The sequence below is a fragment of the Tupaia chinensis genome, unplaced genomic scaffold (assembly GCF_000334495.1).
Source record: "Tupaia chinensis unplaced genomic scaffold, TupChi_1.0 Scaffold000708_1, whole genome shotgun sequence".
Classification (NCBI taxonomy): Eukaryota; Metazoa; Chordata; class Mammalia; order Scandentia; family Tupaiidae; genus Tupaia; species Tupaia belangeri.
The window spans coordinates 1,239,573-1,251,775 of NW_006160231.1; the positions used below are offsets into that span (position 1 = coordinate 1,239,573).

Sequence of the window (12,203 nt, forward strand, 5' to 3'; positions counted from 1 at the left end):
GGCACGCACGCGCGGGTCTGTGCGTACATGGGGCACGCACGCTCGGGTCTGTGTACACGGGGCATGCACGCTCAGGTCTGTGCGTACATGGGGCACGCACGCTCGGGTCCGCGTACACGGGGCACGCACGCTCGGGTCTGTGCGTACATGGGGCACGCACGCTCGGGTCTGTGTACACGGGGCATGCACGCTCAGGTCTGTGCGTACATGGGGCACGCACGCTCAGGTCTGTGATCTGGGCTGGCTGAGGCTGGGAGCAGATCACTATGTAAGGACCTTGTTGTGGATAAATATATATATATATATATATATCTCTCCCTCCCTTGTTGTGGATATATATATATATATATATATATATATCTCCCTCTCTTTCTCTCTTTCTCTCAAGCAGAGTGCCACAGCAGAGTAAAAGTAATGGGCACTTCAACACATATGTCCAGAAAAACTAGTAGAACAGTTATCAGAGGTGTACAATGTACTGTAATATTAAATATTGAAGAGGTGCCTTTTCTTTTTTGAAATATATTGCATTAAAGTAGTGTAAACTACAGTTATTTGTGTTGACTAATTATTGATCTACAGATAACTAGCAATAGTTATTAGATGTACCGTGAGTATTGCAGTCATAGTAATTTGTCTGACTTTTATTTGGTAACACACTGTGTTTTACATCTGGTCTTCACATTTTAGCTGTGTATCATGGCGTGTTTGGTAACGGTTTTCCCACAGAAAGGTGCAATTGGACAGGCAAAGTAGTAGGTGATAGAGACCAAGTCAGAAGAGAGTTTCATGAAAAGGGAGCCAGTCGTGAAGGGAAGTTCCAGGGGAGAGCAGATTGGCAGTCTTAGATTTGACAGAAATAGGTCTTATCAATGGTTCATTAACAGTGGTGACAGTTTGAGTCTCATTTAAGTCTTAGGACCTCAAGTTGACTTCTTGAGACCTTTCGAGTTTCTAAGCCCACCTGGCACTAGCTGTAGAGTTTTAGAACGCTTAGTCAGATTGTAACTATACCCCTTCATTTCTGTAACTTAGTACTTTAAGCTCAAGGGTGAAATTCAGGGGGTGTGCGGCGTGTTTGTTCCTTATCTTCATCCTGTAGGTATCATGGGCCAGACCCAGAGTTTTATATAGTACTCGCTGTTTTTGAAGAATTCTGAATTACCTTTTTTGATCGAATTCTTTTTCTCCTGTGGCATATTTCTAATTTTGTTCATTCGCAATGTGCCCTCTAAATTGAGGCCCTTTATCCAGGTCTCCTGAGATGCAGTTTGTAAGCTTGTGATAATATTGAGGTAGTAATCATGCCTCACATCAATGGATATTCTATTTAAATGGACTGTTAAAAATAATTTTGTTTTTTCCTTTGACTTCAGGAACTTGTGTCCCTGAAGCCCTGTAAAGCTGCGGAACTGGTTGCTACCCACTTTTCTGGACAGATTGAAACAGTTATTAAAAAACTTCAGGTAAATATTGTAAACATATGCTGGGAAGACCATCCAGTGAAGAGACGGTTATTGGATCTTCACCAAGAACTTTTGATTGTGGTCATTTCTTCAATTGGTAGTTGCTGTGTAATAGTTTCTGTGTGTGCGTGTGTGTGTGTGTGTGTGTATGTGTGTGTGTGTGCGTGTGTACGTGTGTGTATTTTAGAGAGCAGTTGTCTGATAATTTCTGCATCTTGAAATGGAGTTCATCTTTGTACAAAAAAATATTAACATCAAAGATACCTTTTTGGAACTATAATCTATACTTATTCCAGAAATTATAATATACCGAAGATCCTCTCTTTCCTCCATTTTCTTTGAGTTGTTTATTCAGAACTTTATTATCCTCGAGTTTAGTTGGTGTTAACTATTTAGTATTTTTCTTGGAAAACCTTAACCAGCTCACAGCTCTGCACATGCTGGGGCTGAGCTCAGTTGCAAGGACGGTTGAAGGGGTCTCGCATTGCACTTGTCACTTACTGTGGCCGTGTGAGTGTTGTTTGCTCCCCGCTGTTATGACTACAGAGGTAGGACATGTAACAGGGACAGGGACAGAAAGAACGACCCAGAGCCCTCGAATGGCGATAGTAGTGACAGGGAATAGCTGTGCAGGATGGAAACCAGGCGGTAGGTGCAAGGCAGCCGGCACGAGAGACAGACTGGAATTCGTTATCTGAACACTTACCGTGGCCCCACTCCGAGCTATCGTGCATTTAGTGCTGGGGACACAAATAAGATGCAGGCATTCCTTCCGTTTCTCCTGCGGAACAGAGAGGCATTACATAACTGCAGCGCAGCATTACAAGAGCTACACCAGAAGTTTATAAAAGGAACTGCAGGACCAAGAGAAGAGCCTTACGGACTGTGCGAAACCAGACAGGAATTCCAGAGAGCGCCTGAGCTGGGTCTTGAATGGCAGGCATCGGTTCTCTAAGCAGATCCCTGGGAAGGGCTTTCTAGGTGAAAAGCATTCTGGATCCATTCAAAGACTTGCCTGCGTGAACACACACATGCAGAGGATGCCCAGGTCTACAGGAAGTACGCCACGGCGGGCACTGGGGACGCGGCCTTCCAGTGAGCATAGGAGACATGTCGGAGGGGAGGAGGTCGAATTATGGAAGCTGAAAGACAGGGCATGGGCCGGCATTATGGTGTATGGAAGGCTGAGAGATGTACGCTTCTCTTCTGCATACTGGAGAATTCTAAAGCAAGGAGCGACGTCGTTAGACCCATCTTACAGAGAAGAAACTCTGGAAGGCAGTTTGGAGAACGAACTGGCACAGAGAGAAAACACAGGAGACCAGTCAGAAGCCAGACGGTGTCAGCAGGTTCTGCACAGTTGACCAAGAGATGGCAGTCAGACATCTCCTGAGAGCAGGACTGAGTCAGTGGCCATAGGGACGAGACCCAAGATGATATTTGTGAAGTTAAACATGTAGGGCTGGGAAATTAGTTGAATGTGATGAGAGAAATTTAAAATCCAGTAATTAATAAATACTTTTGTAACTGCTGTGGGCACAAAACTTAGGTTCTAAGGGCACAAAAACACATAAATGTGACCCGTACTCTCAGGGACAGTGACCAGTTTGACTCAGTGACAGTGGAGCACCCCCGGGGATGCTGCAGTGTATGTCGAGGGACGCCAGTTCAGTCAGTGAGAGCCGACGGTGTTTCTCCTGAAACTCACCCCGAGGCTGTGTTCCTGTTTAAAGTCAGCAGTTCTGTAAATCTTGCCTGCTCTCATTGTCCTTTAAAGTTTAAGCTTTATCAATTGCAGCGTTTTTCCCCTGTAATCTCTAAGGATATTAAGAAATAGCACAGTAAATGAATGTAATATAGTTTATCAGACATATTTATAAGAACTGAAGTGTAATGGTTAAGCTGTGGTCCATTTGTGAAGTCTTAGATGTTTCTTCTAAAGAAACGAGGTATTTACTGTTTTGCAGAGCTTTGCTGATTTTGTGCGAACCCCACCCAGATCTTCTAAAGTACCTTTACATCTGATGGCAAAAAATATGCCTCTGACCAGTTGTTTCCAGAATCCGTGATAAGAAAAATAATCCAGAATGTTAAGTTATAACAAGGAAGACTGTCATGTAAAAAACAAAGTGATAGGGAAAATTAAAGACCAATACATATAAATATATTTTTAAATCATATTTTAAAATCTAAATGGCTTTAGTCCTTTTTAGCTTTGAGAAGTCCCTGTTTTTTAGAGGTGAAGTTTGGTTGCCAGTAGGTGGCATTAGTGGTTAAGGCACTGGATTCCCTCATGGGTGACTGCGGTTCGAGTCCTGAACCTGGCAGCTTGAAATTCATGAGGGCACATGTGCGTGCATGCCCAAGATCCCTAGAGGAGAATAGAGGAGAAGGGATTGCGGCATGGCCATCCCCCCTGGGGGTGATTTCTTGCTTTCCATCTCAGGCGAGCACATGCACCCACCCTATAGTAAAAATCTCTTAAAAAAATAGATAAATAAATAATTTTTTTTTAAAAAGAGGTGAAGTGGATGTATCAAAAAAAGTAAGAAAAATAGCTTTTCAACATTACTTATAGCTTAAGTTTCCCAAGAACTTAGAAATGTTATTTTTATGTAGCATTCAAAGGTTTATCTTATTTAATCTTTACTACTACCCTGGGCCGAAGACAGGGAAGATACTGCAGTTCTCTTTTTTTATTTCTTTCTCACATCAGGAAGCGGAATTGCTAGAGCGAATAGGTGGCAGTAACAGAGCCCAGAGTACATGGCGGGTGGGTTGCTGAGGAGTTGCAGTGTGAGGGCCATCTGGCCTGTAGTTGGTTAACTGTGGAGATAATGGTTGTTCATTTGTTGCTAATTTGGGCCTGACTTGCCACCTTTCAGAGGAGGGCCAGGTGAGACAGTGTGAAAGCCCTGGCAGTTCAGTGCACCCCTCTCTCACCTCTGACGGGCCAGGGCTGTGTGCTGGGAACAGCTTCGGGATTTGTCTCCTAGAGGTTTTTTGGTTTGGGGGTTTTATTTTGTGGATCTCAAGGTGTTTGTGTTCCATTACTTCCCAAAATTGTGTGACCGAGATTAAAATCATTAACAGGATATAAAAAATTTCCAAATGATTCTTTAGAATTTTCACACAGGAAATGTAATGGAAATAATCACATTTTAAAGAATAATCTAGAGTAATTCTTTTACCATGGCATAAATGGGAAATTTTGTTTAAATAGTTAATTTTTTTTTTATTGTTTCTCTATTCAGAACCCAATTTTGCTATTCAAATTTTTGAGGAGCCTTCTTGACCCGAGGTATGTTATTAAATTTCAGTTGTTCATAATACGTAGATAAGGGGCCGGGGGGAGGAAATAAAGTGGAGTTAAGATAATGGCCTTTGTGGGACCAGCAGATGGTGTAGTGGTTACTGGACCTGCACGTGGTCAACGTGGTTTGAGTCCCAGATCTGGTGGCTTAAAACTCACACCAGGCATGTGTACATGCATTCCCAAGATTCCGAGGGGAGAATGGAGGAGAAGGCATTGCAGTGTGGCCATCCCTCCTGGGGGGTGATTTCTCACTTTCTGTCTGTCTCTCTAGCGAGTGCATGTGTCCTATGGCAGAAATCTCTCAAAAACAACAACAACAACGACAACAAAAGAGATACTGGCCTTTGGTATACAAATAACAAAATACATCATCTAAAAATAGGTTATATCATGAGGTAATACTTTCCTTTCCATTTGAACATGAGCACACGGTAAATTCCCATCAGTGTTAGTGAAAGAATGAAGCCAATGCCCTAAGGATGTGTTTCAGGAAGAATTTGATACCTTCCCTTTTCTATCCTCCCTAATCCTATCCCAGCCACTCCTACCTAACCCTTACTCCATGCTATAAGCTAATAGCTCTACTTTTTAAAGTAAAGACCTAGTTTCCGTATACTTCTAAATTCATTACCTTTTATACTTTCATTTGACATGTTAGTTCCAAATAATTTCATAGCGATATGACAAGGAAAGTTTACAAGTATTTTTTCAGCTATTACTTTGGAAATTATCAAGTAAAAACAAACCCAAGGAGGGCCAGCAGGTGGCGAGGTAGTTAAGGTGGCTCCCACGTGTCTGACAGCACTATTTAAGTCTGGGACTGGAGGCTTGAAAAACATACCAGGTGCATGTTTGCACTAGCTCAAAATCCTGAGAGGAGAATTGAGAAGGGATTGCAGTGTGACCATCTGCCCCTTGGGAGGGATGATCTCTCTATCTCCATCTCTGTCTCTGTCTCTGGCAAGCACAGCACATGCCCTACTAACAAAACTACTAACAAAAACAAAAACCAAGGCAATGAGGAAATTTGTCATGACTTTGTAAGTAAAGCAGTTTTGTCTGGGAGATCTTAATGTTTTGCTATAACTGAGTGGAGAATATTAGAGGTTGTGTAATAACATTTAACTTCCTTTAGACAGTAGCACCTGACCAGACGTATATGTCAGAATCACTAAAAATAGATGCTTCAGCCTGACCCCACTGAATTCACTGAGAATGGGGTGCATTGAGACATAGTTGGCCTAGCGTGGTAACTCAAGTGTGATATCCCAGGAGGACAGTTTCCGTATCACACGTGCGAACTTTTTGTTTTATTACAATGTACAGTGGCTATTGAAAATGGCCACTTACTTCAGTGTTCATAGTAACTGATTTTGATTATTCTAGCGTTAGTTTTAAATATCAAAATACCAGTAATTTTGTTGATTGTAATAATTTTTTCCTTTATTTATTTTTACATTTTTCCACATTTACTTTACATATCAAAAAATTTTGCTCATATGCCATAGTTTTTGACAGTTAATAAACAACTTTCAAAATGTCAAAATACTGGATTTTAAAGGTAATGTTAAAATATTTCTTATAAATTTGTATAATCTTGTTTTTAACTCTATAACAACAGAGACAGTATGGTTTTAAATATTTTTGAGAAAATATTTTAAAATTCTCAAAAATAAAATATTTACATGTCAGCTACTCAAATTGTTGAAAAGCAAATGCCCAGCACGCAAGTCACATATAAGCCTTCTCAATTCAGCCCTGCCTACCGAGTATTCTGTGACATACCATCTGCTAGCAAAGATCAGTCTCTTTTTCTTCCTTCAAAGTGTGTGGCTGCTCTACTGATGACAATGCTGGACTGGAAAGCCCAGGTTATTTTATGTTATAAATTCTTTCATATAATCCTAATCCTCTCTGCCAGGCAGAACTATTTATGGTGCTGGGCCATCTTTCTAAGAGCTTCTGTTGGCTTACCTGAGATCCACATTAATTCCATAGTTTTCTGATTAATCTTCAGATATGACATTCTAGTCAAAGCCCTGTCCAATAATGAGTATGACCAGTTTCTGATTCAATGCAACAAGCATTATTGAACTTATACAAATAACCCTTCTGCCACAAAATAAGAATACTCCCAAATATTTTCCAGTTCCAGAGGGATCAGGAAGGGAGAAAAGTCTGTGTTTCCATTTAAAGAAACAAACAAAAATATTTTAACGAATTGCTGAACTTACCAACAACTCAAACAAAAGTAAAATGTTTAAATTAGGAAAACAAAGCATAGTAAAAAAAAAAAATCAGTAATGTTTCACTCAAAAGTCTTAAAATTCTGTTTCATCAGTTTAGTCTTATGTTCAAACTCTCTTCTGTTGAATATGCAGCGTTATCGTGGACCGGTCTTTCTTTTTAAATCTTGGAAGTTAACATTCAATGTTATTGATATTTCTTGTCCCTAGCATTGAATTGGTCATTTTCTTGGTTGCCTTTCCTTCTTTTACTTCTTTATATGTCTTTAGTTTTCTGGTAGAGCACTCCTTTCAGAACTTCTGGAAGAGTAGGTCTGCTATTGGCAAATTCTTTCACGTCTTGTTTATCTGAGAATGTTTTTTATCCTTTCTTTCCATATGAAAGATAATCTTGCTGGTATAGTCCTCTTGGTTGAAACTGTTTTTCACTAACACTTTGAATGTATTATCCCATTCTTTCCTTGTTCACATTGTTTCTGATGAGAGGTCTAAGGTTAGCCTGAGGGGGTGACCTTTATAAGTAACCTGACGTCTCTCTCTCTCTCTCTCTCTCTCGCCCATTTTAGCATCTTATCTTTGTAGATTTGACCAGTCTGGCTATGATGTGCCTTGGAGAAGATCTTCTTGGGTTGATTCTGTTAGAGGTCCTTTGTATTTCTTGGGTCTGGTGATTATAATAATTTTTAAAAGCTTGATCATTTAGATCTTGAGCAGACTATGCTGCTTTTAAATTTAGGGTCAAACAAATGTGTATGTGCAGATTTAAGAAAAAGCAGACTGATTGTATACCTCACTCCATGCCAGTTCAAGACCTTTTCAAAATATCTATGGTGTTTTGTTGTTGTTGTTGTTGTTGTTTTTTGTTCCATGGGTAAGAGAGACAGGTTCCCTCAACAGGGTCTTCATACCACAATCCACTCCCAGCCTTAGCCAACCTTGGACCATGGGCTCACGTGTGTCTGGCGTGTTCAGAAAGATCTCTAAATGTGAACCAGAACCTTCCCTCATGTATCAGCCTCACAGAGCGTGCGCCACCATTCAGCCCCAAAGCATCTGAGCTTTAATTCCTTGTTCTCAGATTATTACTGAGGCTAGATATCTTTTTTTTTTCCCCCTATTGATAATTTGTATTTCACTCAGAGCCAGTTTGGGCCTTAGTCTTTGAGAATTAACTGATGGAGGTATTTCAGAACTGGAGTTGGGGGTAAGGGGGGAAGAAGAGGATGGGGGAGAACCAGGAGGGCGATGTGAGGAGAGGAGAGGACCAAGCGAGGGCAAAGAGGAAGGAGACTCTGCTCACTCCAGCCCTCTTCAGAGCCTGCCCACCTCTGTTTTCAGTGTCCTCTTCCTCTCCTTGTTGGAGATCTTCAGTGCCATGTTTGGCTTGACCATTACCTATGCCTAGATTTGAAAGTTGTTAATTAGGTAAGACCCTTCAAGAGCACTGTGAAAGTTGTCTTGTTCACTAGCAAACCACAAATAATTCTTTTGTTTTGAGAAATAGTTATGTTTTCTCTCCCTAAATTAATCCTCGCCCAGGTTAATTACTCTAAATTAACTCACCACACATTGTTCCTTTCTTGTCGGGTCAGTTCAGCTGCAAGGCCCTCTCTTACCTCAGAGAGAAGCTGTGCATCTGCAGTCCCTCCTTCCCTCCTCCCCAGCGCAGTGCGACCTCGGAGGACCTCACCAGGACCAAATCTCCAGCTTTACTTTCTTTGTTATTTTTGTTTGGTTGGTTTTTAAAGAACTGTTTATTTAATTTTACCCACTTATTATTATTATTCAATTTGACTAAAGAGAGAGGGTAAGGGGGCGGGGGGGGGGGCAGAAAGCAAGCTGCCAGGCCCGGGACTCCAGCCATGGTCAGCTATGTGGGAATCCAGTGCCACAACCACCACGCCACCTGCTGGCCCCTCCAGCTTTACTCTGTCTATCTCTGTCTCTCTCCAGCGAGCACATGCACCCTATGGCAAAAACCTTAAATTAAAATAATTTTTTTTTTAAAAAAAGAGCTCACTGTTTTAAAAATTGATTTACCTCCAAGATGTTAAAGACTTAGTCTTCTGCCTTGAGAATTCCAGTTCCTGACTTTATCAAATTTTATCCTCCTTTTTCTTACGTAGAGGCAGGCATCAATTTAGTTTATGCTTCAAATTTATTTTTGAATTTTATGTTTGACATTTCAATCATTTTTATATAAATAGTATTCTAAGCGATAGTATCTCAGGCCTGCCTATAAAAGTCTGTTTAACCCATAGTGTAAATATATAAAACTAGTAATTAGTATATGACATTCTGGATTGAGGGGCAGACATGAGGTCAAGAAGGTTGAATACAGAGAGACCAAGGAAAGGAGAATGTACTCCTTTCTTGCTTTCAGAGCTGCCTTCGAGCAAAGTTTTAAGCTACAGAATATTTATCTTTGGTGCCTTTCGAACTCCACACCCCCTCCTCACTCTGCTCTCTGTTGCAAACACTTCTTCAAACTCTCCATATCAGAAGCACTTGGATATGTAGTATTCTTCAAAGATTTGAAAAAATCCTAATTACCTTCCTCTACGCCCCAGTCCAAACTTTTTTTTTTTTTTAATTTTGCTAGAGGGCTTCTGCACGCAACCAGAGACAGAGGGAGAGAGAAGGGGCAAGTGAGAAAGCACCACTCATGGGGAATGGTCAAACCGCAATCCCTTCTCCTCCATTTCTCCTTCCTTTTGGGATTTTGGACATGCACGCACCTGTGCCTGTTGTGTTTATCAAGCTGCCGGTTCTAGGATTTAACCATGCAGCTGGCCACGTGGGATCTAGCTGCCATAACCATTTCATGGGCTGGAATCGTTCAGTCAAGAATCTTTCTAATTGCTTTGTCAACTTTTGCATTATGTGGCCTTTACGATGTGAAGGGAGAACTTATCCAGTAAAGAGATTGCTGTGGGCATTAAGACCAAACACATTACAGGAAGGAATGGGCTCTCTAATTTCCTGTAGTCTGTGCAATTGACCTTCACAAAGACATTCTTTCTCATGATAAGAACTTGCACCAGACCCTGTAAGGGCTGGCCATAAACCTTGCAGACCCCAAGGAGGAGGAACCATTTTCCTGCTGCAGTGGGGCTACTCCAGATGGCCAGAAGGGACATTTGTCCAATCTGCTCCTTTCCCTGACTCCCATCTCTCCAGATCCTCCTGTGTTGCCTTTGACAGATGTGAACTCTTTTCAGATATACCTCTTTTTCAGGTTAAAAGAGACATCCTCAGAGCGAACATCTGTCCCTTCTCTCTGTCCCTGCTGCTGGTGAGGGCTGGCTGCATGTCCAGTGTCTTACCCTTACTTTGAGGTAGCTTTATAAGACAGATTCATTCTTTTCTCTTTACAACTTTTACTTTTTGGTTGTTCTTTTTTGTTGAACAACAGTGAGAAATATGCAAGTAACGTGTACAATTAAAAAAATGAAATGTGTAAATGAAAAAAAAAAAAAAAAGTGCCCTAGCACCAATGACTTGCTGGGCAAGAGACAGCAGATAGCGTGGGTCGGTTTTCATTGGTCACTGACTTCCCGTCACGTTGAGCCTCTTTAAGTGACTGTGCTCCTTTGAGTAAGTAAAGGGTTACAGTCTTGAAAACTAAGGGAGAATGAGAACAGATGTAGACAAAAGATAAAAAAATAAGTAAACTGGCCCTGCCTCGTGTTTTGGAATATTTTAGAATGTTTTTGCCTGTGTTTCTTCCCTTCCTATTCTTAAGCAGTAGATTTTTTTTTTCCTTAAGCTTCAGGTTTTTCCCCAATGAAAGCCCTCTACAGCAGCGGAAAAGGAAGGAAGGCAGTTATTCTGAAATGAGGACTGCATATGTGTGTGTCATATCAGAATGTTGCTCTTTTGCTTTTACCCCAAAACCTGAGTTAACAGAATTCTTATTCCTTTTATACCATGCTTTTTTGCTTATTTAACATTTACATGTATTTGAGTTATTTTTGAGGGATTATCTTTTTGTCAGCAGCATTTTTAAAGGAACAAATGAGCTAGTTAAATTCTTATGCCTATTTGTTTCTTTATCCAATTTCTTTAAATTATCTTTGTTATGTAAATCATTTCATCAGTAGAATTAATTGACCTAAAAAATATTGGTGGCATCTGTAGGTAGAAAGATTAGATGGTTTGGCAGGGGGAGAAGGGTAATCCTCCAGAAGTAAATGACTTGCCTGAATTGAGGCCAGCGGCTCAGGAGAAAAAGGATTTGCATCCTCTTCAGTCCTCTCCTGGGGCAGCTGCTACCTAGAGCCAGACTCCACCCCCACTCCCTGTGTGATGGCCAGGAATTCTCTCAGGAGCTCCTCGGTTATCTTTACACCCAGAGGCAGGCCCTTTGTGCTGTGCAGATGCAGATGCGTAAAGGACAACACAAAAGGACACTGTTGCTGCGAGGCCTGAGCTGCATAAGGAATGGGGAGAATATGCCAGTCTGTTTCAAAATATTTTCCTCAGTATGATTTTCCCAGTAACATCAAGTTAGCCTTTGTTAACAGTGTCCCAGAGGCTTCTGAAATATAATAAAATTTTGTTTTTGTAGAAAAAGGAAACCTCACAAACTATCGCTTTGTATTATTAAGTCTTTAACCAAATGAAAATAACAATTGAAATTGATAAGAAAATGAGTAACTCTGTCAAAGAGCAAAATATGGCTTACTGGAATGGTTACACATGGGGTTGTAAAGTCTGTATTGTGCCTGGGCAGTGTTTGTTAACCTAAGGCCGAGGCCAGTAAGTGAAACAAAAGGTACTACTTGAGCTCCGGTTAGGATGACCGCCTGGACGCCAGAATACCCAGGTTGCTCTGAATATTGCTGTGTCCATGTTGCTGGAGAGAGTGGGAGACTCAACCCGTGGGGGTGTCCACCCAGGGTGAGTACGTCCTTACCTCTCATGGAAAAGAGTTAAGAGAGAGTAAAAGCATGTGTATTAAGGGAAGTGTACTAAGCTGGTTACTCTGTAGGTGGGGCAGCCCTGTGGGAGATGGGTAAACAATTTCTCCCCCTCTTTGGGTGGGCAAGATCAGGGAGCTAGCCAAGATTAGGGACTTAGCCAAGGACTAGCTTTTGCTACCCACTACTCCCTGGCTGCAGGCCTCAGGAGGAAAGGAGGAACTATTAGACAAAAGGAAAGATAGAAGGGTTA

At 41.3% G+C, this 12,203-nt stretch overlaps 1 protein-coding gene across 9 annotated transcripts in view; it reads left to right on the forward strand.

The window, feature by feature from the left end:
• Window positions 1-12,203, forward strand: part of VPS8 (VPS8 subunit of CORVET complex) — a 255,683-nt gene that overhangs the window by 138,980 nt on the left and 104,500 nt on the right. For all 9 annotated transcript variants that reach the window (XM_014592535.2, XM_014592539.2, XM_014592532.2 and 6 more), the window contains 2 exons: window positions 1,377-1,466; window positions 4,721-4,767. In XM_014592535.2, the coding sequence (XP_014448021.1) occupies window positions 1,377-1,466; window positions 4,721-4,767 (137 nt within the window). The remainder of the gene's footprint in view (window positions 1-1,376; window positions 1,467-4,720; window positions 4,768-12,203) is intronic.